Source organism: Anolis carolinensis, unplaced genomic scaffold, assembly GCF_035594765.1.
Source record: "Anolis carolinensis isolate JA03-04 unplaced genomic scaffold, rAnoCar3.1.pri scaffold_11, whole genome shotgun sequence".
In the NCBI taxonomy this organism is placed as follows: Eukaryota; Metazoa; Chordata; class Lepidosauria; order Squamata; family Dactyloidae; genus Anolis; species Anolis carolinensis.
Genome location: NW_026943822.1, coordinates 2,447,366 through 2,475,146, shown reverse-complemented (window position 1 = coordinate 2,475,146; position 27,781 = coordinate 2,447,366). Strand labels below are relative to the sequence as shown.

The 27,781-nt window shown below is 48.3% G+C and overlaps 3 protein-coding genes across 3 annotated transcripts; 1 reads left to right on the top strand and 2 right to left on the bottom strand.

Annotated features, from left to right (window-relative positions):
- Nucleotides 1-1,812: 1,812 nt before the first annotated feature.
- Nucleotides 1,813-14,289, bottom strand: serinc4 (serine incorporator 4). The gene is made up of 12 exons (XM_062963616.1): nucleotides 13,761-14,289; nucleotides 8,307-8,474; nucleotides 8,036-8,214; nucleotides 6,140-6,219; nucleotides 5,646-5,739; nucleotides 5,349-5,560; nucleotides 4,697-4,792; nucleotides 4,479-4,605; nucleotides 3,216-3,288; nucleotides 3,011-3,062; nucleotides 2,453-2,588; nucleotides 1,813-2,327 (listed from the first exon to the last, which is right to left on the bottom strand). The coding sequence occupies exons 1-12, from the start codon at nucleotides 13,944-13,946 to the stop codon at nucleotides 2,108-2,110; spliced, it is 1,623 nt and encodes a 540-aa protein (XP_062819686.1). The 5' UTR covers nucleotides 13,947-14,289; the 3' UTR covers nucleotides 1,813-2,107.
- Nucleotides 14,290-15,071: 782 nt separating this feature from the next.
- Nucleotides 15,072-18,738, top strand: hypk (huntingtin interacting protein K). Its single transcript, XM_003228921.4, has 4 exons — nucleotides 15,072-15,294; nucleotides 17,497-17,552; nucleotides 18,368-18,419; nucleotides 18,525-18,738. Exons 1-4 carry the CDS (start codon nucleotides 15,109-15,111, stop codon nucleotides 18,618-18,620), a joined length of 390 nt encoding a protein of 129 aa, XP_003228969.1. The 5' UTR covers nucleotides 15,072-15,108; the 3' UTR covers nucleotides 18,621-18,738.
- Nucleotides 18,739-19,731: 993 nt separating this feature from the next.
- mfap1 (microfibril associated protein 1) lies at nucleotides 19,732-25,906 on the bottom strand. Its single transcript, XM_062963025.1, has 8 exons — nucleotides 25,737-25,906; nucleotides 23,802-24,151; nucleotides 22,354-22,545; nucleotides 21,516-21,620; nucleotides 21,263-21,423; nucleotides 20,691-20,850; nucleotides 20,349-20,438; nucleotides 19,732-20,192 (listed from the first exon to the last, which is right to left on the bottom strand). Exons 1-8 carry the CDS (start codon nucleotides 25,816-25,818, stop codon nucleotides 20,010-20,012), a joined length of 1,323 nt encoding a protein of 440 aa, XP_062819095.1. The 5' UTR covers nucleotides 25,819-25,906; the 3' UTR covers nucleotides 19,732-20,009.
- Nucleotides 25,907-27,781: the final 1,875 nt, after the last annotated feature.

The following is a 27,781-nucleotide window of genomic DNA, read 5'->3' as shown; positions in this document are numbered from 1 at the left end:
AATGTCTCGTCCACATGCCAAGTGGCACGGCACCACCTCCTCGCCCTTGAGATCGGTGCCAAGCCCCCTCTTCCTGAGCCCTTCAGTTGCATAGAATCAGAATAGTAGAGATGGAAGAGACCTCATGGGCCATCCAGTCCAACCCCAATCTGCCAAGAAGCAGGAAATCACATTCAAAGCACCCCTGACAGATGGCCATCCAGCCTCTGCTTAAAAGCCTCCAAAGAAGGAGCCTCCACCACAGTCCAGGGCAGAGAGTTCCACTGCCGAACAGCCCTTCTCACAGTGAGGAAGTTCTTCCTGATGTTCAGGTGGAATCTCCTTTCCTGTAGTTGGAAGCCCTTGTTCCCTTGCGTCCTAGTCTGCAGGGCAGCAGAAAACAAGCTTGCTCCCTCCTCCCTAGGACTTCCCTTCACGTATTTGTACATGGCTATCATGTCTCCTCTCAGCCTTCTCTTCTGCAGGCTAAACATGCCCAGCTCTTTAAGCCGCTCCTCATAGGGCTTGTTCTCCAGACCTTTGATCATTTTAGTCGCCCTCCTCTGGACGCTTTCCAGCTTGTCAACATCTCCCTTCAACTGTGGTGCCCAAAATTGGACACAGTGTGATTCCAGGTGTGGTCTGACCAAGGCAGAAGAGACTTCCCTGGATCTAGACGCTATTCCCCTATTGATGAGGCCAGAATCCCGTTGGCTTTTTTAGCTGCTGCATCACATTGTTGGCTCATGTTTAACTTGTTCCCCACGAGGACTCCAAGGTCTTTTTCGCACACACTGCTGTCAAGCCAGGCGTCCCCCATTCTGTCTCTTTGATTTCCATTTTTTCTGCCGAAGTGAAGTATCTTGCATTTGTCCCTGTTGAACTTCATTTTGTTAGTTTCGGCCCATCTCTCTAGTCTGTCAAGATCGTTTTGAATTCTGCTCCTGTCTTCTGGAGTGTTAGCTCTCCCTCCCAGTTTTGTGTCGTCTGCAAACTTGATGATCGTGCCTTCTAACCCTTCGTCTAAGTCGTTAATAAAGATGTTGAACAGAACCGGGCCCAGGACGGAGCCCTGCTTGTGGCACTCCACTCGTGACTTCTTTCCATGATGAAGACGACGCATTGGTGAGAATCACCCTTTGGGTTTGTTCGCTTAGCCAATTGCAGATCCACCTAACCGTAGTTTTGTCTAGCCCACATTTTACTAGTTTGTTTGCCAGAAGGTCGTGGGGGACTTTGTCGAAGGCCTTACTGAAATCCAGGTACACCACATCCACGGCATTCCCTGTATCGACCCAACTCATAACTCTATCGAAAAAAGAGATCAGATTAGTCTGGCATGACTTGTTTGGTATGACTCAGCAGCAGGAGGGATTCTACAGCCCCCATTCGTTCTTCTTGCCACCTCAGGGGTGATGCTGAGCATCTCTCTCTGTAGCCTCTGCAGAGGTCCCTGCAACCCATTCAAGTTTATGTGTTTAGATTACGCATGACGGCCCATCAGAGAGACTCAATAAACATGCTGCCTTCTGGGGATTGTCAAGAACCTGGCAAACCATGCTGGGCAGCATTAAGGTTCAGCGGCAACATTGTTTACAGGGTTGTTGGATGTTTTCCGGGCTGTCTGGCCATGTTCTAGAAGTATTCTCTCCTGACGTTTCGCCCACATCTATGGCAGGCATCCTCAGAGGTTGTGAGGCATGGATAAACTAGGCAAAGAAGGTTTATATATATCTGTCGAAAGTCCAGGGTGAGAGAAGAACTCTTTGTCAGTTGGAGGCCAGTGTGAATGTTGTAGTTAATCACAGGGTTTCGGGCTGCCTGGCCATGTTTCGGGCTGCCTGGCCATGTTCTAGAAGTATTCTCTCCTGACGTTTCGCCCACATCTATGGCAGGCATCCTCCGAGGTTGTGAGGATTGAGATGGAGCCACGCTACAAAATTAGAGTGCTGTGATATCACTTGTATCCTGGATAGAGGCTGTCCGGTAGGCGCACTGTCCAGTGCGGCATGTGTGACAGGTCCCAGGTCATGTCAGCCTCTTATTCGGAAGCCTCAGGGTCAGTCCCGGTCTTCCCTCGCAGGGCAATCTCTAAAGTAGGCAAAGGCGGCAGAGTTTTGGGCCAGGGCTACGTGGCGACACCGACGCGGTGGAGTGCGCGGCGCCGGCGCCGAATGATGCGCAGGAAGGGTTGACTGCCTTTTTGCGGTCGCGAGTCCGGGAGGCAGAGCGGTCCCAGGAGGATCCAGAAATAGAGCAGGACACAGGCCCAGCCGGACGCCACTTTGACCCAGAAAGTGGACCAGCTCCCATGCGTGAAGGTGGTCTCCAGCTCGGCGTTCTCGTAGCTGAGAAGGAAACAACAGGAGGTGGGGTGACAAAGAGACCCTATGTTGGCAGTGGGGTGGGGGGAACGTGGCCTCCCCAGCCAGCCTGCCTTCATTCCTTCCTTCCCGCGTGGCTCCTGCCCTACCTGAACCAGCAGGTGAGCGTCATCATGACATAAAGGGAGGCCAGGAAAAAGATGAAATGGAAAGTGGAGTAGCTGTAGACCACCCGGTCATGTTCGTTGTGGACGACCTTCTGCCCCGCCAGGGAGGCCTCCTGGCCTGATCCAGAGAAACAACAACAAAAGAGAGGAGGGCTTAGAGGGCGGGAGCCCCAGCAGAGCCAGCCCAACATAGAGGCCAATGTAAGCGCCTGCTTGTGGCGCATTGTCCCTGGGGGCGCCATCGAGGACCATCGGCTCCCTCCTCGCCGAACTCAAGAGACCTCGCAAGAAGAGCTAGGCCTCAGTTGAGGCCTTCCGCATTTGGCGAGGAGGGAGACGATGGTCCCCACTGCCGCCACCACCGAAGGTATGTGCGGCGCCTTGGGGGGGGCGCAGTTTTGGGGTGGGGGGCGCAGCCACTAGGTCCACCTACAAGGCGAAATTACCTAGGGCCGCCTCTGAGCCCCAGAGAGGAAGGAAAGAAAAAAGGTATAAATAAATATAAATATTATAATAATAACCCTGACCTTCATCACTCACCTGCCAGCTCCTCCTCCATCTTCTCTGGGCAGCAGAAGCAGCAGGAGGGATTCTGCAGGGAATGAATGAAAGCACAGAGTCACCTGAAGATGACCCCTCACCCCCGGACAGGTTGCACATATAAGCAGATTCGCACCCGACAGAAGATGCTGAAGGGAATCAATGTGTGGCAAAAGGAAGAGAAGGAACACACACCCCAACTCACCTTAAACTCAAAGCTGTAGATCTTGACCATCCACAGGGGCCCAAACATGCCAGCGAGCTGCGAGGCTTCATTGCTGGAGGAGGGAAAAGGGTGAGGCCGAGGGTGTTTATGCATCGGCCGCACTTGAAACCCTGCAGCCGGGGGACCAGAGGCTGGCTGCAGTTCATAGAGGAACCCACCCAGAAGGTGAGCAGCACCCCCAAACCCCTCCCAGGAAGGCTCTTTTCGCTCAGGACAGACGTCATTATGAGACCCAGCCCGTGCCCTACAAGGGGAAGGACTCTTTGGCCCAGCCTCTGAGTCAGGGGCAAACATAGATCAGCAGAATGAGCAGCCTGATACTGAGAAATGCACCTCTGCAGAGCAGGAGCAGCAGCTCCAAGGAGATAGAGATGCACAGTCAGGGGCTTCAGGAAGCAAACCAGAAACTATTCTAGCTAGGCTGCAATTAAGGACTGATGCCATTCAACTGAGGAGGTCTAATTGGTTGGCTCAGAGGAAGGCCAACAGGTGGGATCACTTGGGAAAGTGGCAGAAGTAGCTGGAGGCTGGATCGGTTAGTTGCTGGAAGCAACATTGGTGAAACTGCTAGAGGCTGATGAACCTTATTTATTTATTACAATATTTATATCTCGCCCTTCTCACCCAACAGGGGACTCAGGGCGGCTTACAATAAAACGCATATATAAAAATTATACAGTGCAATATAAATAAGTTAAAAAATTATTATTAACTTACATCAGTATTCATAAAACACATTATAAAATACTAGCTGTGCCCGGCCACGCGTTGCTGTGGCGAAGTATGATGGTATGGGAAATAAAGTATTGAGGAATTGGTGGTAGGTAAGGTAAAGGGTCCCCTGGACTGAGTGGGTTGCTAGGAGACCAAGTGAGAGGATCTTAGCCTTCTAACTGGCAGCAATTGGATAAAACCAATTATTCCTCTCCCTCTAATTAGGACTTTATTTTTCTTTTCTTTTTATTGTATAAACCTAGAGGCATGGATGAGGGGTTGTGATGTCAATTTTCGAGGTTGTGGGGTGTTTATTTTTGTTGTTTTGTCCGCTGCCGTGATGCCATCACTCTTTTATATATATATAGACAGGTAGGCATGTTCAGTTCAAAAAACTGGGTCTGTCAACTTTGTTGTGTGGGTTGCAGCCTTTGTGTTGGTGAGATTACTTGGAGGAGACCCCCCTCCCTGTGCTTCTGGGTGTTGTTGTAAGGATATATGTGCCAGCCACCCCCCTTCTTTCCTCACCAGGCAAAGAGGACGCAGGTGTACATGAAGGCTGCTCCCAGGACAGCCACTGTAGTGTCTTCGGTCTGCATGCCGTCCTTGCTGACGCCGGGGAAGCAGATGGTGAGGTTCTGGCCCCTGTATTGCACTGGGCAGAGGGGCAGTGGTTTGTCATGGATAGTGCTTGCAGCAGCAACAGGCCTGTTCCCGCCAGTCAAGGCCAGGGCCCACTCACTCACCTTTCTCCGGCGGCCGGCTGGAGAGCGCCGAGAAGGTCAGGTACATGACGTAACAGCAGATGATGGAGGCCTGCAAAGGGCTGGAGCGCGGCTGCCCTGCCGGAAGGGCGGGAGGGTCAGTGCTGTCAGGGTATTGTGTACTGTGAAATGTTAAAATCAATCTGGGTTGTTAGAAATGCCTTCTGTGTTAGTTTTTGGCAAGGCATTCCAGTAGTTATGGAGTTAATGAGAACCTGCTATGACTGACGTATCACAGGACCAATGGGGTCAAGTTTGTTTTGACCGGGACATCCTTCTTGGACTGTGGAATGCAGAGGAGTTTCCTGTGTGTGTGTGTGTGAATTGCTTCAGCGTGAGCACTCACGGAGAAAGGACTGATTTGCTCTATTTGTATATAGTTATGTAAATAAAGATTTATTGCCGTTGGATTTTCAACCGAACCCTCGTCTGCTGGAGTGTGTTTGACCAGTGCTGTTTTTCCACAAGGGAAGACAGTCTGGATAAGGAGGTGAGACCGGGATGATGAATTTTTGGAATCCACTCTGCACCCCATCATCCTCTGACAAGTGCCTCTGCAAAGGGCATCATCCGAGACCCCCGTCTGCCCACACACGGGACTAGGCACCCCTTAATCCTCCCCAACCTCACTCACTGTAACGGACGCAGGGCGTGATGGAGGTGAAGGACATGAGGAGGCAGAGTCCCGCGTTGACCGTCAGGAGGCCCTTGTTGAGGTTGCATCCACCCGGGTGCGTGTAGAACTTGTAGAGGAGGGCAAAGGCGGCGGAGGCGGCGGCGTAGAAGCCCAGCGTGGCCATGGACACGGCTAGGTACCAGCGCTTGTCCTGGGCGGCCCCTGTCAACCTGGCAGGGTGGGACAAGAGCAAGGCTGGGACCCCCGTCCCCTTCCTCCTCCCCATCCACACTTAACACCTTCTCCAGGTCTCACCAGTTCTTGTTCCAGGTGTGGGCAAAGGCCGTGATCAGCACCAGCTGCACCAGGATGAAGGCAAACCCTCCGCAGACGCCAACCAGGTGCCAGGCTGCCGAGGACAGTGCATTAGGGGAAGGTGGCATCAGGCAAGAAATCAAGTGATTTGGGTCATTTTTAGGGAAAGATACACACCCAGCTCCCAGCATCATGTGCCCACATACAACCCATTCCTCTACTGCATACTGCTGTCCACTCTTGGTAGAGCAGGTATGGGCTAACTTGGGTTCTCTAGGTGTTTTGGACTCCAACTCCCACCATTCCTAACAGCCTCAGGCCCCTTCCTTTTCCCCCTCAGCCGCTTAAGCGGCTGAGGGGGAAAAGGAAAGGGCCTGAGGCTGTTAGGAATGGTGGGAGTTGGAGTCCAAAACACCTGGAGAAACGAAGCTTACCTATACCTGCTCTACCGAGAGTGGACAGCAGTATGAGCATGCGCATACGTGATTCATTACTTTGGATGAAACGCTGATCCGGGATGAAAAAGGCTGCTGCGCACAGTCCGACCAGGATGAGGAATTTCAGGAACCAGAACCTGCAACACAGACACAGCTGTTGGGCGTGTGGGCTTCTTAACAAAAGACCCTCCATAAACGTATAATTTATAGTAACAGTATGGCCCAGCTCCAGTAGCCCAAAGTGATCAAAAGAACACAAACACACAGACCAATGTTATCTCTTCCTTAGGAGGCTTTGTAGCAAAATAATACGGTTGTTCTGTTTACAAAAATAAGGTTTCCATAACCTGGGCTGTGTGTTTTCAAGGCCCGGGCTGTGGCGCAGGCTGGTGAGCAGCCAGCTGCAACAAATCACTCTGACCAAGAGGTCATGATTTCGAGGCCTACCTTTGTCTCTGTCTTTGTTCTATGTTAATAATAATAATAACTTTATTTTTATACCCCACCCCATCTCCCCGAAGGGACTCGGGGCGGCTTACATGGGGCCAAGCCCGATAAAACAATCAATATCAATAACACGACAAGAAAACAATTATACCAGTAAAACATCAATAGCAATAAAACGATCGTTAAAATCAGCAAGAAGCATACAAAAAACATACAATATTAAAACAAGAGACTAATTCATAAGGCATTGAATGTTTGCCTTATATATGTAACTAGCTGTGCCCGGCCACGCGTTGCTGTGGCAAAGTGGTGGTGGTATTGGTTAAAAATTGTTGTGTAATTTTTATTTGACGTTATTTGTATTTTTTTAATTAATTTTATTGTAAGTTATCTTTTAATTTATTATATTTTATTATTTTCTTGTATAATTTTTAGTTATTTTTTGTTATTGTGGTATTTTATTGTATTAATTTTTAGTGTTTTTTAATTTTTGTAGTGTTTGTTATTTTTTATTGGGTTGCTAGGAGACCAAGTTGGAGGAGCTTAGCCTTCTAACTGGCAGCAATTGGATAAAAGCAATTATTCCTCTCTCTCTAATTAGGACTTTATTTTTCTTTTCTTTTTGTTGTATCAACCTAGAGGCATGGATGATGGGTTGTGTTGTCAAATTTTGAGGTTGGGGGCCTGTAGATTTGTTGTTTTGTTGGTCGCCGTGATGCCATCACTCATTTATATATATAGATAGATGTGATCCGCCCTGAGTCCCCTTCGTGGTGAGAAGGGTGGAATATAGATACTGTAAATAAATAATAATATTAATAATAATAACACAAATAAATTAATAGGAAATCTCCAATACCAAGTCCCATAAGCACTTTATTAGAACTAAGATCGTATATCGCACTCTGCACTTGCCCTAGAAGCCTTATATATCACCTGTCACATCAGCACTTTTAATCTTGTACCCATTACTCTGGCCCAGCCCAGTTTTATTGTGTTTTAGCATATTGTTTATTGCTTGTTGCTTATACTGTTTTAATTGTTTTTAATTTGCCTTTTGTTTTGTATTGTTATATTGTGTGTTGAGGCCTTGGCCTTTGTAAGCCGCATCGAGTCCTTCGGGAGATGCTAGCGGGGTACAAATAAAGTTTAATAATAATAATAATAATAATAATAAAGTTCTTTGCTTCCACGCTGGGCTTCTTTCTCATGCAGATAAACAGCTTCGCTCTCACAGAGCCTCCTCTCACACCGAACCCACACAGTAGCTTTACACACAGCAGCCTTCACACTGGAGCGTCACACACTGAGGCCTCTCTCACACTGAGGTCTACCTGCTTAGATTGAACTGCAGCTTTTGCTGAGTCATTGCGCCTATTTTAACCCTTTCAGAGCTCGACTCCCATTTTTGTAATTAAAACGACTTAGTTAATGTTTAATATTTCAAAGTGATGGAGGTGCCAAGGCAGGAAGCGCCCTCCCTCCTTTCTTTTGCCCCTCCCTCACCCGTTGTGCAGAAGGGCCCGGAACTCGTTGCTGGACTTGACGTTGAGGAGGAAGAGGGCCTGGGCCAGGTAGAAGCAGGCGGTGCCGAAGCAGACCCGGTAGACGGCCGAGTAGCCCACCAGGATGTCGCAGTCGGAGCCCCCCGGGAGGTGTTCACACAGCACTGCGTAAAAAGGCACCTGGGGAGAAGGAAGAGGTGGCGCACACGTATGAACACATACGCCACGGACCCTCCGCGGTGGCTCCTCCACCTCCCTCCGGACCCACTCACGTTCTCCTCGATGGCCTTGGCCACGGTGCGGGAGAGCATGACGCAGCAGCATCCGCAGGCGGAGATGTGGAAGAGCATGTAGAGGAGGCGGGTGCCGGTGGAGGCCTTGATGCTGGGGCAGGAGGGGCAGCACAGGCCGCACGGGGCCGGCCCACAGCAGCAGCAGATCTGCAACCGAGAAGGAGGAGGAGAAGAAGGGCCCGACCCTTAAATCTACTAACAATATAACATAATAATAATAATAATAATAATAATAATAATAATAATATATTATTATTATTATTATTATTATTATAAAAATCAGCTGATGACCCAAAATGCAGACTGTGCAAGGAAACTGACGAAACCATTGATCATACCCTCAGCTGCTGTAAGAAAATTGCACAGACAGACTACAAACAGAGGCACAACTATGTGGTCCAAATGATTCATTGGAACGTATGCCTCAAGTGCCACCTCCCAGCAGCAAAGAACTGGTGGGATCACAAACCTGCAAAAGTCTTGGAAAATGAGCATGCAAAGATACTGTGGGACTTCCGAATCCAGGCTGACAAAGTTCTGGAACACAACACACCAGACATCACAGTGGTGGAAAAGAAAAAGGTTTGGATCATTGATGTCGCCATCCCAGGTGACAGTCGCATTGACGAAAAACAACAGGAAAAACTCAGCCGCTATCAGGACATCAAGATTGAACTGCAAAGACTCTGGCAGAAACCAGTGCAGGTGGTCCCGGTGGTGATGGGCACACTGGGTGCCGTGCCAAAAGATCTCAGCCGGCATTTGGAAACAATAGACACTGACAAAATTACGATCTGCCAACTGCAAAAGGCCACCCTGCTGGGATCTGCGCGCATCATCCGAAAATACATCACACAGTCCTAGACACTTGGGAAGTGTTTGACTTGTGATTTTTTGATACGAAATCCAGCATATCTATCTTGTTAGTGTACATATTACTTTGCCTGGAAATACTATCACCCAGGCCTGGGCAAACTGCAGCCCTCTGGGTGTTTTGGACTCCAACTCCCACAATTCCTAACAGCCTACCGGCTGTTAGGAATTGTGGGAGTTAGAGTCCAAAACACCCAGAGGGCTGAAGTTTGCCCAGGCCTGCATGACCCATTTCTGAAAACTTTCTTCTGAAACTTCAGCCCCTTCTTGGGGTCTCCTTCCTGCCTTCTTTCTGGTCCGCTTTTCCTTCTTCCCACCTGACCCTGCAGCATTGACCTCCTTCCCACAACGCGGAGTCCCCTGCCGCCCTCAAGGGTCGGGTGCCAGGCCCCACGTGCGGATTACGGCCATGATCTGCCCCGCAAGAGAGAGAGAGAGAGAGATCCCGGGGATTAGCCTCTCCGCTAATTGACTCAGGCACGCAGCTCCTTCTCTTACACTTAATGGTTTATTATTTCTGTGAAGGCCTGGCTGCATCAGATCCCATGCTGGACTCCCATTTGGGTGCCCAAAAAGGCCCACCAGCAGCAAGAGTGATGGGAACTGTAGTCCAGCATTGAGAACATGGGATGCTGACAGGGAACGGTCTCCAAAGGCCTGGGAGGGAAGCAAGGAGCCCATGCGCCCTTGGTTCATTTGTGAGCAGCTAGAATCATAGCCCCCCGTGGTGCAGCGTGTTAAAGTGCTGAGCTGCCGAACTTGCGGACTGAAAGGTCACAGGTTTGAATCCGGGGAGCAGAGTGAGCGTCTGCTGTTAGCTCCAGCTTCTGCAAACCTAGCAGTTCGAAAACATGCCAATGTGAGTAGAGCAATAGGTACTGTTCCGGCGGGAAGGTAACGGCGCTCCATGCGGTCATGCCAGTGGCCACATGACCTTGGAGGTGTCTACGGACAATGCAAGTAGATCAAAAGGTACCGCTCCGATGGGATGGTAACCGCGCTCCATGCAGTCATGCCAGTGGCCACATGACCTTGGAGGTGTCTACGGACAATATGAGTAGATCAATAGGTACCACTCCGATGGGAAGGTAACAGCGCTCCATGCAGTCATGCCAGTGCCACATGACCTTGGAGGTGTCTATGGACAATGTGAGTAGATCAATAGGTACCGCTCCGATGGGATGGTAACCGCGCTCCATGCAGTCATGCCAGTGGCCACATGACCTTGGAGGTGTCTATGGACAATGTGAGTAGATCAATAGGTACCGCTCCGATGGGAAGGTAACAGCGCTCCATGCAGTCATGCCAGTGGCCACATGACCTTGGAGGTGTCTACGGACAATGTGAGTAGATCAATAGGTACCGCTCCGATGGGAAGGTAACAGCGCTCCATGCAGTCATGCCAGTGGCCACATGACTTTGGAGGTGTCTACGGACAATGTGAGTAGATCAATAGGTACCGCTCCGATGGGATGGTAACCGCGCTCCATGCAGTCATGCCAGTGGCCACATGACTTTGGAGGTGTCTACGGACAATGTGAGTAGATCAATAGGTACCACTCCGATGGGAAGGTAACAGCGCTCCATGCAGTCATGCCAGTGGCCACATGACCTTGGAGGTGTCTACGGACAATGCGAGTAGATCAATAGGTACTGCTCCGATGGGATGGTAACCGCGCTCCATGCAGTCATGCCAGTGGCCACATGACTTTGGAGGTGTCTACGGACAATGCGAGTAGATCAATAGGTACCACTCCGATGGGAAGGTAACAGCGCTCCATGCAGTCATGCCAGTGGCCACATGACTTTGGAGGTGTCTACGGACAATGTGAGTAGATCAATAGGTACCGCTCCGATGGGAAGGTAACAGCGCTCCATGCAGTCATGCCAGTGCCACATGACCTTGGAGGTGTCTATGGACAATGTGAGTAGATCAATAGGTACCGCTCCGATGGGATGGTAACCGCGCTCCATGCAGTCATGCCAGTGGCCACATGACCTTGGAGGTGTCTACGGACAATGCGAGTAGATCAATAGGTACTGCTCCGATGGGAAGGTAACAGCGCTCCATGCAGTCATGCCAGTGCCACATGACCTTGGAGGTGTCTATGGACAATGTGAGTAGATCAATAGGTACCGCTCCGATGGGAAGGTAACAGCGCTCCATGCAGTCATGCCAGTGGCCACATGACCTTGGAGGTGTCTACGGACAATGCGAGTAGATCAATAGGTACTGCTCCGATGGGATGGTAACCGCGCTCCATGCAGTCATGCCAGTGGCCACATGACTTTGGAGGTGTCTACGGACAATGCGAGTAGATCAATAGGTACCGCTCCGATGGGAAGGTAACCGCGCTCCATGCAGTCATGCCAGTGGCCACATGACTTTGGAGGTGTCTACGGACAATATGAGTAGATCAATAGGTACCGCTCCAATGGGAAGGTAACCGCGCTCCATGCAGTCATGCCAGTGGCCACATGACCTTGGAGGTGTCTACGGACAATGCGAGTAGATCAATAGGTACTGCTCCGATGGGATGGTAACCGCGCTCCATGCAGTCATGCCAGTGGCCACATGACTTTGGAGGTGTCTACGGACAATGCGAGTAGATCAATAGGTACCGCTCCGATGGGAAGGTAACCGCGCTCCATGCAGTCATGCCAGTGGCCACATGACCTTGGAGGTGTCTATGGACAATGCGAGTAGATCAATAGGTACTGCTCCGATGGGAAGGTAACCGCGCTCCATGCAGTCATGCCAGTGGCCACATGACCTTGGAGGTGTCTACGGACAATGCGAGTAGATCAATAGGTACTGCTCCGATGGGAAGGTAACGGCACTCCATGCAGTCATGCCAGTGGCCACATGACCTTGGAGGTGTCTACGGACAATGTGAGTAGATCAATAGGTACCGCTCCGATGGGAAGGTAACAGCGCTCCATGCAGTCATGCCTTTTTACCTTTACCTTTTTATATACACACACATGCATACATAGGTTAAAAGGTTTTCCCCTGATGTTAAGTCCAGTCATGTCTGACTCTGGGGGTTGGTGCTCATCTCCATTTCTAAGCTGAAGAGCCGGCGTTGTCCGTAGACATCTCCAGGTCATGTGGCCATTGGCATGACTTCATGCAGCACCATTACCTTCCCGCTGGAGCAGCACCTATTGATCTACTCACATTTCCCCTGACGTTAAGCCCAGTCGTGTCCGACTCCGGAGGTTGGTGTTCATCTCCATTTCTAAGCCGAAGAGCCGGCGTTGTCCATAGACACCTCCCAAGGTCATGTGGCAAGAATGACTGCATGGAGCGCCGTTACCTTCCCGCCGGAGCAGTACCTATTGATCTACTCACATTGGCATGTTTTCGAACTGCTAGGTTGGCAGGAGCTGGGGCTAACAGCGGGCGCTCACTTCGCTCCCGGGGATTGAACCTGGGACCTTTCGGTCTCCAGCTCAATGCTTTAACGCACCGGGGCTCCATACATACATACATACATACATGTATGCATACATACATACATAAAATTTACATTATTATATTTATATATTATTATATTATATTTATATCTATATATATAAAAGGGTAATGAAATTTCGGCCTAGGACAAAACAACAAAACTACACATCCCAGAAACACTAAACTTGGCAGCACAACCCCTCATCCATGCCTCTGCGTTCATACAACAAAAAGAAAAGAAATATAAAGTCCTAATTACAGGGAGAAGAATAATTGTTTTTAGCCCATTGCTGCCAGTTACAAGGCTAAGCTCCGCTCACTTGGTCTCCTAGCAACCCACTCAGCCCAGGGGACAGGCAGAGTTAGGCCTCACTTAGGCCTCTTCCACACTGCCTACAAAATACAGATGATCAGATTTTAACTGGATTATATGGCAGTGTAGACTCAAGGCCCTTCCACACAGCTATAGAACCCATTTATAATGGACTTAATGTCAGGGGAAAACCTTTACCCTTTACCCTAACTACCACCAATTGCTCAGTAGAGTCTCACTTATCCAACATAAACGGGCCGGCAGAATGTTGGATAAGCGAATATGTTGGATAATAAGGAGGCATTAAGGAAAAGCCTATTAAACACCAAATTAGGATATGATTTTACAAATTAAGCACCAAAACATCATGTATACAACAAATTTGGCAGAAAAAGTAGTTCAATACGCAGTAATGCTATGTAGTAATTACTGTATTTATGAATTTAGAACCAAAATATCACGATATATTGGAAACATTGACTACAAAAATGCCTTGGATAATCCAGAACGTTGGATAAGCGAGTGTTGGATAAGTGAGACTCTACTGTACTTTATTTCCCATACCACCAGACTTCGCCACAGCAACGCGTGGCCGGGCACAGCTAGCATTATATAATTATACATTATTATTGTTGTTGTTGTTGTTGTTGTTGTTACCTAATTCAAGAGGTCAATTCTGCCAGCTAAGGCATCCACCCCCCCGGGGCTCCTTTTGGGGGCGGAGCTTCTGCAGGCAGCCCCCTTGGCCCCGCCCCCCGCCCGCCCGCCCGCTGGCCCCGCCCCTCACCTGGGCCTGGCAGCAGCCCGGCAGCATGGCTCCTCCGGCGGCGAAGGCGCGGGGCGGTGGCGGCGGGGCGCGGGCCAGGGCCAGGGGCTCCTCCTCCTCCTCCTCTTCCTCCGGGGGGCTGAGCAGCCGGGACCCGCCCCAGGGCCCTCCGGGGCCCGCCTGCCCGCCCAGCGCCGCCGAGACCATCTCCGGAGACAAGGACGCGCATTAGCCCGCAAAGCCAATTAGCCCCGCGCCCGGATTGGCCGCAGCGACGGTGGCCCGTGAGCCCTGGGGAACCGCTGCCTGCAGCCTCGCCGCCGCCGCCAGAGGGCGCGCCGCTCCCTCTTGTGCCGTCCTCGCCAAGGGTTGTTGCCGTGTTCCAGAAGCAGCATTCTCTCCTGACGTTTCGCCCACATCTACGGCAGGCATCCTCAGGCCCCTTCCTTTTCCCCTTCAGCCGCTTAAGCGCAGTATAAGCATTACATTACTACATTGTACTATTTATTTATTTAAACTTGTACACGCCTATCTATCTATCTATATATATAAAAGGGTGATGGCATCAGGGCAGCGAACAAAACAACAAAACTACAGACCTCGAAATTTGACAACACAACCCATCATTCACGGCTCTAGGTTGATACAACAAAAAGAAAAGAAAAATAAAGTCCTAATTACAGGGAGAGGAATAATAGTTTTTATCCAATTGCTGCCAGTTTGAAGGCTAAGCTCCGCCCACTTGGTCTCCTAGCAACCTACTCAGCCCAGGGGACAGGCACAGTTAGGCCTCACTTAGGCCTTTTTCACAGATTATCAGATTTGAACTGGATTATATGGCAGTGTAGACTCAAGGCCCTTCCACACAGCTATATAACCCATTTAGAATCTTATATTATCTGCTTTGAACTGGATTATCTTGACTCCACACTGCCATATAATCCACTTCAGTGTGCATACTAAACATAAAGACTACCATACAACAGACATTCAATACCACCACTAACTCAACAATTTCTCACCAACACCACCAGAAAATGCCACAGCAACGCGTGGCTGGGCACAGCAATTAACATATGTTGCTATGGCACAGGAGACAAGATGGAACTAGTGCATTGTACTAAACCTTTCCCATGTGTTTACGATAGAACCAATTAGGAAATGAGATTAATGAGCCAGGAACAGAAATCCTGCAACCTCGCCATCCCCGCCAGGGGGCGCCCGCGGGACAGTGCCGCCGTCGCCGCTGCCCAGGCGCCTGGCCCAGCCTGTCCCGTCCGCAACCGCTAGGGGGCGGCGCCTCGGCACGCGGCTCTGGAGTCGCGTCTCTCCGCGGAAGCGGAAGCGGAAGCGGCAGAGCCGGAGAGCAATGGCGGCCGAAGGCGATGTGGAGCTGGAGCTGGAAGCGGAGCCCAATGGCTCTGCGGGCGGCGGGGACGGGGCCGGGGGCCGGGCGGCCGAGAAGCCCCGCAAGCACGACAGCGGCGCCGCCGACCTGGAGCGCGTCACCGACTACGCCGAGGAGAAGGAGATCCAGAGCTCCAACCTCGAGACGGTGAGGAGGAGGATGAGCCCCGGTGGCGCAGTGGGTTAAAGCCTCGTGACTTGAAGGTTGGGTTGCTGATCTGAAGGCTGCCAGGTTCGAATCCCACCCGGGGAGAGCGCGGGTGAGCTCCCTCTGTCAGCTCCAGCTCCACGCGGGGACATGAGAGAAGCCTCCCACAAGGATAATAATAATAATAAAACTTTATTTATACCCCGCCACCATCTCCCCAATGGGGACTCGGGGCGGCTTACATGGGGCCATGCCCAGACACCATACAATATAACAAAATAAAACAGCAAATCATAACACAATATAACAATGCAAAATCATCATATATATTACAACACAAATCAGAGAAAACAATGAAAACCAGGGCAGGCCACATGAACACTTAATTAAAAACTCGAGACAGAGAGACATAGGAATAAGGGAACAGGGATATAAAATGGTGAAGCAGTCTAAAGGATAAAATCCAAGGGGAATAACCAGAGTGCTATATTACATTTACTCCCCAAAGGCACATCGGAAAAGCCATGTTTTTAGATCTTTCTTAAAGGCTAACAAGGTGGGGGCTTGCCTGATCTCAGTGGGCAATGAATTCCACAGTCGGATGGTAAAAATATCAAAACATCCAGGCAATGTCCCCTGGGCAACGTCCTTGCAGACTGCCCATTCTCTCACTCCAGAAGCAACTTGCAGTTTCTCAAGTCGCTCCTGACACACACAAAAAATATTACAGTAGAGTCTCACTTATCCAAGCCTCGCTTATCCAAGCCTCTGGATAATCCAAGCCATTTTTATAGTCAATGTTTTCAATATATCATGATATTTTGGTGCTAAATTAGTAAATACAGTAATTACTACATAACATTACTGCGTATTGAACTACTTTTTCTGTCAAATTTGTTGTATAACATGATGTGTTGGTGCTTAATTTGTAAAATCATAACCTAATTTGATGTTTAATAGGCTTTTCCTTAATCCCTCCTTATTGTCCAAGATATTCACTTATCCAAGCTTCTGCCGGCCCGTTTAGCTTGGATAAGTGAGACTCTACTGTATTATTATCAACATTGAGGCTGGGTGGCCATCTGTCAGGGTGTTTTGTTTGTGCTTTTGGTGCACAAAGGCAGAAGGAGGTTGAACTAATGGTCCATGGGGTCTCTTGCAACCATCTTTATTATTTCAATAATGATGATGGTTGTTATTAACAGCATGAGCGGCTGCTGTTAGCTCTAGCTTCTGCCAACCTAGCAGTTCGATAACATGCCAATGTGAGTAGATCAATAGGTACTGCTCCGGCGGCCAATGGCCACATGACCTTGGAGGTGTCTGCAGACAACGCCGGCTCTTCGGCTTACAAATGGAGATGAGCACCAACCCCCAGAGTCAGACATGGCTGGACTTAACGTCAGGGGAAACCTTTAGCTTTACCTTATTATTATTAACATTGAGGCTGTATTTGTTCCCATTTTGTTTTTGTTTTTTTTCCTTCAAAATAAGCTATGGGCTGTGTGCATAGGAATTTGTTCATCGTTATTTTAAAAAATACTATTGTCCGGCCCTCCAATGGACTTAGGGACCGTGAACTGGCCCCATTTGAAAAGTTTGGGGACCCCTGTTCTAAGGGATGGGTGCAGTCCAAGGCTACCCCAGTGTGGCTCCCAACCTCGCGTCACCCAGGTGTTTTTGAGATCTTACCATTCCTAGCGGCGCTCCATGCAGTCGTGCTGGCCGCATGACCTTGGAGGTGTCTACGGACAACCCCGGCTCTTCGGCTTAGCAATGGAGATGAGCACCAACCCCCAGAGTCGGACACGACTGGACTTAACATCAGGGGAAACCTTTTACCTTTTTTACCATTCCTAAACTGGCTGAAGGAGCCCTTGGTGGGTTAAAGCCTTGTGACTTGAAGGTTGGGTTGCTGACCTGAAAGCTGCCAGGTTCGAATCCCACCCGGGGAGAGTGCGGATGAGCTCCCTCTATCAGCTCCAGCTCCATGCGGGGACATGAGAGAAGCCTCCCACAAGGATGGTAAAAACATCAAAACATCCAGGCAACGTCCCCTGGGGAACGTCCTTGCAGACGGCCAATTTTCTCACACCAGAAACGACTTGCAGTTTCTCAAGTCGCTCCTGACACCAAAAAAAAGGGGGTGGGAGGGCCGCTCTTTCCCCGCTTCACGCTCTAAGCTCTGCCCTTCCCTTGCAGGCCATGTCCGTGATCGGAGACCGGCGCTCCCGGGAGCAGAAGGCCAAGCAGGAACGGTGAGGCAGGCTCAGTCTTTGTTTTTCCCGCCTTTCTCAAGGTTGCTCACAACCACAACATCTCATAGCAACACGATGTAACATCCCAGCCTCTAAAGCAGCAGGAAGTTATTGTTATTGGGTTGCTGTGAGTTTTCCAGGCTGTATGGCCATATTCCAGAAGCATTCTCTCCTTATTATTATTATTATTATTTCCCTCATTTCTAACCCATAGGGACTCAAGACTGCTCACAACCACACCATCTCCTAACAATTTAAAACAAAGCAAATACAAAAATTAGTAATAAAGCAGCCTGGCCCTCCTCCTACCCCAAAGAGACTGAAAGCAGGGTTTTTCCCAGCTCTGCTTCAAATATGACAAGGGAGGCAATCATGCTCCACCACTTTAAATCCTCTGACTGTCTCCTGTGGAATCGTGGGATTTGCTGTTTAGGGAGGGGGCCTTCCACCGTCACAGCCAGAGGGGTCCTGGGTTTCGCTAAACCATAAACCACAGGATTCTGCAGGATTCAAGGTGGGTTGGCAGTGCTTTAGAGTGTCGTGCAAGGATCTACAAGACTGGGTCTGTTTCCAATACCAGGCAAGAGATGTGTGTTGAGGGTGGCACAGAGGGGTCTGCAGGGAGCTCAAGAAGAATTTTGGATCTTCTCTCCATCCTGGTGGAGATTGATTAATTAATTGTTACTTTTTTATGCTTTGAACTAAGACTTCACATAACCATTGAAAATCTTCTAATTTGAAAAAATGATATGGAAGTCCTATTCTGAAAAAATGGTAATGCCACCATGCTGTTTTATCCTTTTCTCCCATTTTAGGGAAAAAGAACTGGCTAAAGTTACGATCAAGAAGGAGGATTTGGAGTTGATTGTGAGTTGAGCAGAGCAGTGGCAATTAGCTTGGACTGGGCTGGGTTTCGGCGGCTCTGTCAGTGTCGGGTAAGAATGCATTTTCCTTGTGGTTTTTTCCTTACAGATGAACGAGATGGAGATCTCCAGGGCGGCAGCAGAGCGCAGTTTGCGGGAACACATGGGGAACGTGGTGGAGGCCCTGATCACTCTCACCAACTGAGAGTTCATACTTGGATGTACTTCTGTGAAGGAAGGGAGCAATTCCATGGGCTGCTTTGCTTTCACAAAGCATGGCACGCTTCATGCTCAGACACTGCAATAAAGATGCTGTTCTTTAAGTAGCTGTCTATGCGGCTTGTGATGGAATTAGCTGAATCTACCCGGATTTTCTCGAGCATATTGAATGTAATGTGCACCTCAGTTTGGCAATGTCATTTAGCCAAAAAAGGCAAGCATTAAAATCAAGTACAGTAGAGTCTCACTTATCCAAGCCTCTGGATAATCCAAGCCATTTTTGTAGTCAATGTTTTCAATATATTGTGATATTTTGGTGCTAAATTCATAAATACAGCAATTACAACATAACATTACTGTGTATTGAACTACTTTTTCTGTCAAATTTGTTGTATAACATGAAGTTTTGGTGCTTAATTTGTAAAATCATAACCTAATTTGATGTTTAATAGGCTTTTCCTTAATCCCTCCTTATTATCCAAGATATTCGCTTATCCAAGCTTCTGCTGGCCCGTTTAGCTCGGATAAGTGAGACTCTACTGTAAATAATGGTACTCTGCTCCTTTCCCCTGAGCTGCCTGAGTGCTTGAATGTGCACCTTGCCCCAGAGCAGATTGTTTTCAGACTTCCTTGTGTGAAATAAGGCCAGTTCTGCACCTGTTAGCATATTAATATTTTATCTTAGTGGCATTCTAATAAACCAGTGGTTCTCAACTTGTGGGTCCCCATGTGTTTTGACCTACAACTTCCAGAAATCCCACCCAGTTTACCAGCTGTTAGGATTTCTGGGAGTTGAAGGCCAAAACATCTGGGACCCACAAATTGGGAACCACTGTAATAAACTGTGTGGTGTTGTGTGGCACCATGGAGGCTGCTCTGACTACTCAAAGCAGTTTATGGTCCTGGACTTTCAAGCAATCCTTTTAATGTAAATAGTTGTCAGGGCCAGGCCTTTGGCTGGATTCTACCTACCAGCCGGTGCTGCCTCCAGAGCACTTCTCCATGCCTGCTGATAAAGTTTCTTAAGCAAAGACTAGCGTTCATGACTAACGTGTCTCCCACACATTCCAAGAGACAGGTCCTATAACACAGCCATATCTTGGTAAGAAATAACTTTAATAGAGATGTTTTTCTTTCATGCCACCTCCCTCTTAGCAGTACTCCATAAAAACAGGAAATCCTTGTGGTTGCCAAGGGGAAAATGGTATAGTAGACGGAGAGTTATATACCAAAAGGGGTGTTATTGAAAGAGGGAGGAAGGTGATAAAAGGGGCTGTGTCTCTGCAAATGAGAAATATTCTGGGTCTAAATCGAACTCTGTAGTCCCAAGCCACACTGAGGGCAAAGGCTCCACATTGATAGAGAAGTGTGCCACTCAGGTGGCCTTCCGCTTCTTGGCCGAGGGTCTGTCGAAGACATCCCGCACGCCAGCGGCCTTCTGCTTGAAGAACTTGGTGTTCTGTGCGCTCTCCTGTCCCCAGGCCGAGTCAAAGGAAGTTGTGTCCTGGTCCACCAGGTGAGTGTACTTGGTTCGCCCAGAGCGCCCAAAGTTCTTCACCTGCAGAAAAGAAGAAGCATCAGAAGGGTATTGAGCCAGGGAGATTCTTGACTGCTACAAGATGCAGACTCTGGTTACACCGGACTTCATGTGCAGAAGCAAAGCTATCAATGACACCAAACCCAGCAGTTCAAATACTACCTCCTTTGCACATACCTGCATGACTTTGGGCAGGATTGTCTTGTTGAAGTGGTCTTCCAGGGTCGGGGCACTGAAGTCCCTCTTGTAGACATCCTCGTCTTCGTCCTGGAAAGGAGAGCAAAGGGTAAGTGGACCTGATGGATGGAGATGCTCTGGCAACATGTCTAGCAAGGGTCATTGGCCTTAAAGGTGCCTTGGAATGAGAATGCTTTGCTCAAACAGATTTTCTTCAGGGAAGGAAGGAAGGGCAGGAGCGGGGCCACAGGACCCTGGTAGGAGATGCCTGGTAGAGTTTCCTCCCGGCCTTCTCTTCTGAGCTTGGATTTGCCCAGAGGCATTGAGGGCATTCCTACTCACCATGAAGAAGGCTCCCCGGTGGTAGTACTTCTGCAGGAATTTGTATTTGCCCTTCACGGCCTTGTTGGTGATGACCTTGCCGTTGGCCCGGAGTTCTGCGCGCCGTTCCTCTTCCGTCAGGTTCCGCACGCGCTCGATCTCTGCCTTCTCCTTCTCCAACCTGGATGGCACAAAAAAAGAACGAGGCAGGTGGTTGTCTCCACTCTCCATGTTCTGGGTGGGAGAATGATCTGTCCCATCCAGCAGTGCCAAGAGGCAGGGAGCAGCCTTTGAGCAGGCAGGGGCAGATTTTAAAATGCATGCACACACTGCCTCTGGACCATCCAAAACAAAAACTGGCAGTATCATGATCCCTGCCTGTAAATCTGTGGTACAGCCATACATGGCATACTGTGCACAGTTCTGGTCATCATGCCTCAAAGAGAAAACCAGATTGCCTTCTCCCTGCGTCATCTACTCAGTCTCCTTTTTGCTCAGTCCCAAAAGATACAAGCCCCCGCCTATGGGTCCCACCTCCCTCTCCTGTCCTTGGATGGGGCCTCCAGATGTGCTTCAGGTCGGGGATGACTTACGCCTCGCGCTCCTCGCGGTCCCGCTTGATGCGCTTCAACTCCCGCACTTTCCATGCCTCATATTCTTCCTCGTCGTTTTCATCATCAGTGTCCAGAGCATCAAGGGCTGCTAAAGAGCGTCTGTTCTCCTCCAGCTCTTTCTTGGTTTCCTCTTCGACAATCTGACAAGATGACAAACAGTGAATCTTTTGGAATCCAACCACCCGCCCCTTCATGCTGTGGCACCTGCACCCGAATGCCTCTCTTCAAATACCTTCAGTGTGTACTTGCGCCTCTCTTCGGCCATCCGCTTGGCCTCCAGCTCCAGCTCCTTCTGCTTCTGGGTTTCCGCCTCCCGTTCCTGAACTGTGACTCTGTCCTTCCTGCAAAAGGCATTTCTGGTGAGCTACGGACGCTCTACAAAGGGCTCTACCCGGGCTGTGGTGCATGCTGGAGAGCAAGCCAGCTGCAACCAGCTGCAATGAATCACTCTGACCAGGAGGTCATGAGTTCGAGGCCCGCTCGAAGCCTATGTTTGTCTTGTCTTTGTTCTATGTTAAAAGGCATTTAATGTTTGCCTATATGTGTAATGTGATCCGCCCTGAGTCCCCTTCGGGGTGAGAAGGGCGGAATATAAATGCTGTAAATAAATAAATAAATACATACAAAGTCTTCTCCTAAAACCTACTAAGCAGGAATCCCAGATTCACTGACTGGTAGATTAAATCATCATCATCATCCGAAAATACATCACACAGTCCTAGACACTTGGGAAGTGTTCGACTTGTGATTTTGTGATACGAAATCCAGCATATCTATCTTGTTTGCTGTGCCATAATATAATAATAATAATAATTTTATTTTTGTATGCCGCCTCCATCTCCCCAATGGGGACTCGGGAGTGGCTCACACAGGGACAAGCCCAATACAATCATATAATATCATAAAAACAACAGTTAAGACATCAAAGAATGCATTTAAAAAACAAAATAACAAGTCATGATTTAAAATAGACATAATTAAAATATTAAACAATCATCAAGCGCCAGGCACCTCCAGGCTTCGGTTCTCCAAACCCCCCCCCCCCCCCCTCCGCCTTGCAGAGACAATACTTGCTTGCGAATGAAGACCGGCTTGAGGCGCGGCTCCGTTTCATCCTCGCTATCTGTGTATTCCTCGTATTCAGACTCTGATTCAGACTCCTCCCCAGAGCGACCCTCGTCTTCCACCTCCATCACTTCCAACTCCTCGTTTTTCCGTTCCTCAGCCCGCTGGCGCATCATGCTACGGCGGCGCTCAATTTCCTATCAAAAAAGAAGAAATGAAATCTACTTGTATGGCTGCCTCAGGGAGAAGCATCTCTGGTCAGAACAGAAAAGAAAGCAATGCTCTGGCAGGCTTCTGTCAAGTGGCAGCTTCTGGTTCTCAGCTGGCGTAGCCCTTGGTTCTCCATAGAGAAGATCTGCAGTGGCAGGCAGGCAGGAACGTGTGAGACCTGCCCAGGGATTTCCATTCAGGGAAAATCATGCAAGCCCAGAGGAATCAATTACACTGGCCAACACACATTTTGGTGCCACAAATGTTATACCTGTTTCTGGGTATACTTGAGAGGCCGATTCCAAAAATAGCAGCCATTTTCCCCTATCAGCTCTAGTTTTTCAGGTATAGAACATATGCTAACAACTAGTTGCCAACTGCTTGCCCATAGAAAATCATTATAACCATATATGAGAAACTACAGTTGATGCAGTCTATCGAATTTTCTGAATAAGTGCTCCAAAGAACCCTAGGACCAGGCCTAAAAACCAAGAATACTTTTTGGGTTGGGCTATGTAACCCAATGGCAAGAAACGTTTCTAAAGTGGCTGAGAAAAGGCTGGGGGGTCTCGGCCATGATGTCTCTTGCGGGTGAGCCATACACTGCACCTGCGGATGGCCAAAGACCTGGCATCCAGAACAACTCTAGTTCTCAGATTTTGCAAACTTCAACAAGGTTTCTGCTAATAATAATATTGAAGATAAACTTTTAATGGGGAAGAGCTGGGGGGGGGGGGAGAGAGAGAGAGACTGGAAGACTGTGTGATAAATCTTGAAGAAGATACGACCATTGGACTTGACGTTTGGTAGCAATATTACTCCTCTCTTTGATATAGTGGATACACGGTGTTTGGGATATTTTAGGTAATTCTTGTAATTGTAATTGGTGTTAAAAATTATTAATAATAATTTTGTACACTGACAATTGTCTCTTCTTCCTGTCTTCATTTCCTCTCTTTTTGCAATATACTTGATATTTATAATGATTTAACTTTCTAATAGTAACTCCCCCCCTCCCTCTTTTTCTCTCGTTATTTTGTTAACTTTTTCTTTCTTTTCTGCTTTGCCCTTCCCCTTCTTGTATTGTACAAAATGGAAATGCTCAATTAAAAAACTATATAGATATATATAACATCTCTCTCTCTCTCTCTCTCTCTCTCTCTCTCTCTCCCTCCCTCTCAAGATGAGGGCTTCTTTCTTCTGCTAAGAAAGAGCGTGCAACGCAACTCAAGCTGCCCAGTACCTCGTCATCCACTTCCTCCTCTTCCTCCTCACTGGTGTCCTCTCGCTCCACGTGCCAGGCCTCTCCTTCCACTTCGGAGTCACTCTCCCCCATCACCTCCGGTTCCACGATCTTCCGGTGCCGCGCCAACCTTTCCTCCACGTCCTCCGAGATGCGGTTCTGGAGGCGGCGAAGACGGGGGTCGCTGGCCAGCTCCTCCTCCTGCTCCTCAGGCTCCTGTTCCTGCTCCTTGGCCTTCTTGATGAACTGGAACTCCTCCTCCTCCTCATCCGAGGACTCCATGGGCGCATAGTCCGGGCGCTTCCCCGAGACATAGCGCTTCACCTTCACCTTCTCCATGGAGATCTCCCCTGCAGATGCAAAGCAGAAAAAGAAAGGGGGTCACCAAATCATCTATCTATCCATCTATATAATAAAATTAAAAATATTTATCATTATATGTATCTGTTTATCTGTTTTCCACAATGACTCTCACCTCCAGAGAGCACTGTGAACTCCACTAATGATGGATCTGGACCAAACTTGGCACACAGACCCATCATGACCAACCTTAAATACTGGCGGGGTTTGGGGGGCAATGACAGTGGATGATGGAAGTTGCAGTTCACCCCGCATCCAGAGTGCCCTGTGACTCTCCCCAACAATGGATCTGGGCCGAACTCAGCATGACCAGCTTAAAATATTGGTGACATTAAGGAGGCAAGGCAGCAGATGATGACTGTCACCCGTATTGTTGTGCTATACTAGACTTTGAATGCCTTAAATGATTGTTTTAATATCTTTGTTTTAATTATGTTTTATTTAAATTATGACTTGTTTAATTAGTTTTTATCGTTATGCTTGTCTTAACTATTCATTTTATGATGTTATATGATATGATGGGCTTGGCCCCATGTGAGCCGCTCCGAGTCCCTGTTGGGGAGATGGAGACGGCATACAAAAATAAAGTTGTTTGTTGTTGTTGTTTTTATTATTATTGGAATTGAAATCCAGGCCCATTAGGGGAGCTGTCTGACCCCTACTCACAACTGAAGGGGTTCTAACCAGCTGGTCAGATCTGGACCACGTGAGAACCAACACTCTGAGGGTTAACTGAACAAAGGATGCCCCCAGGCAAGAGACAAAACATTTCCAATGCTAATTAGGGTGATTAACTGAAACATTAATGCTGGCTCCCAGTGACAAAGGACTCTTGCCACACCCTGGACTCTACACAGATATATATTCTTTCCTTTCCTTACTTAGTTTATCCATACCTCACAACCTCTGAGGATGCCTGCCATAGATGTGGGCGAAACGTCAGGAGAGAATACTTCTAGAACATGGCCACACAGCCCGAAAGACATACAACAACCCTGTGATCCCGGCCATGAAAGCCTTCGACAACACATTAAACTTATTATTATTATTTATTGTGTCTTAAATTCCGACTGCTGTCGGAGTTCTTCTGGTAGGTCGTTCCACAGTCTTGGGGCAGCCAATGACAAGGTCCTCTGGGTGACAGTTGCCAGTTGGGTTTTGCCTGGTTGGCGCAACCACCCCCCAAACGACCTCAGTGTCCAAAGCAGCGGATTATACGAGAGAAGGCGATCCTGAAGGTAACCTGGACTCAAACCATGTAGGGTCAAAACCCAACACCTTGTAGGGTTGCTGTGAGTTTTCTGGCTGCATGGCGATATTCCAGAAGCATTCTCTCCTGACGTTTAATCTGCTTCTATGGCAGGTATGCTCAGAGCTTGTGGCATGGGCCAACTTCGGCCCTCCCTCCAGGTGTTTTGGACTTCAACTAACAGCCAGAAGGCTGTTAGGAATTCTGGGAGTTGAAGTTCAAAGCACCTCATAAGCCGGAGTCCAGGAAGGAGAAGGCCCTTGAGCCCATGGCGGCGCAGCAGAAGCAGGCCTCCCGGGGCCTTCTGGACGTGGCCATGCCCTCACCTTTCTCGTTTCGGACGGGGACGGCCCCCGCCGTGGACTGGATGGGCGGCTGCTTCATGAGGGCGCTGCTGGAGCCCGACATGATGGCGGCGGCAAAGACAGCACACGGAGCGACAGATTCCGCTCGCCTCTCCTCTCGCGGCCAAAACCGGAACCGGAAGCTTCGGTAGTAAACAAGCCCAGAGTGCGTGTCACTTCCGCTCCCAGCGAGGGCCAACGAGCGGAGCGGGATAGAGCGTCTCGTACCGTCTGCGCCCTCTGCCGGCGCGGAGGCTTCTTCCTTGGCAAGGCTTCTTCCGGAAAGTTGGAAGCCGGGGATTTCCTCTGAGGCCGAGAGCGCGTGACGTGGCTGGAGTGGCAGAAAGAACTCTGGTCTGCTGGAGGCAAGTGTGAATGTTGCAATTAATCAACTTGATCAGCATTGAAAAGCCTCTCAGCTTCAAGGCCTGGCTGCTTCCTGCTGTGTGGACCCTTTGTTGGGAGGTGTTAGCTGGCCCTGATTGTTTCCTGTCTGGAATTCCAATGTTTTCTGAGCGTTGTTCTTTGTTTACTGTCTTGATTTTAAGAGTTTTTTTTTAAAATACAGTAGAGTCTCACTTATCTAACATTCACTTATCCAACGGTCTGGATTATCCAACACATTTTTGTAGTCAATGTTTTCAATATTGTGATATTTTGGTGCTAAATTCGTAAATACAGTAATTACTACATAGCATTAGTAAGTAAGTACAGTAGAGTCTCACTTATCCAAGCCTCACTTATCCAAGCCTCTGGATTATCCAAGCCATTTTTGTAGTCAATGTTTTCAATATATCGTGATATTTTGGTGCTAAATTCGTAAATACAGTAATTACAACATAACATTACTGCCTATTGAACTACTTTTTCTGACAAATTTGTTGTATAACATGATGTTTTGGTGCTTAATTTGTAAAATCATAACCTAATTTGATGTTTAATAGGCTTTTCCTTAATCCCTCCTTATTATCCAAGATATTCATTTATCCAACATTCTGCCGGCCCGTTTATGTTGGATAAGTGAGACACTACTGTACTAAATTCGTAAATACAGTAATTACTACATAGCATTAGTAAGTAAATATGTAAGTAATTTTATTTTTCTATCCCGCCACCATCTCCCGGCTGGGACCCGGGGCAGCTAGCCTGAAAATACAAACAGGTAAAACAGTTAAAACATGTTACGATAAAATACAGTAAAATCGACAATTATACAAACAGTTACCTTAAGCAAACAATGCGATAGACCATCAAAAACTCAATTAACAATTAAAATCAAATTAAAATAGAATAGAATAATGGATCAACCAGGTTGGTGGAGGGGCCACTTGATTAAAGTGCAAAAATATAGTTCTAAAGTGCTTTGGGGTCAAGGACAAAGTGCAAATGTTTCTAGACCGATGGAGAGGTAGACGGATGTCCAAATTATTATGGAAAGAGGGACCTGTGCGGAGAAAGGAGCATTAATCTGACTTTTGGTATTGGGGACTGGTTTATTCAAAAACGCAGCTTAAAAGCCAGTTTTAATCATAAGCTAGCATTACTGCGTATTGAACTACTTTTTCTGTCAAATTTGTTGTATAACATGATGTTTTGGTGCTTAATTTGTAAAATCATAACCTAATTTGATGTTTAATAGGCTTTTCCTTAATCCCTCCTTATTATCCAACATATTTGCTTATCCAACATTCTGCCGGCCCGTTTATGTTGGATAAGTGAGACTCTACTGTACTGGTAGCCAGATTGTGTTCATTTTCATGGTTTCCTACTTTCTGTTGAAATTGTCCACATGCTTCTTGTGGATTTTAATGGCTTCCCTATGTAGTCTGACATGGTGGTTGTTCAAGTGGTCCACCCAGAGGAAATGTGTCCTTGCCATGCATGAAGGGAACCACTGATTGCATAGGAAAACTCATGAAGAAATGCAACCCACAAACTATCTACAGACCTGCTAAGAAAATCCAACAAATGCCATATACAGCAAAGGACAAGAGGGATCTGCTCACCTCTGCAGGAGTCTACCGTAT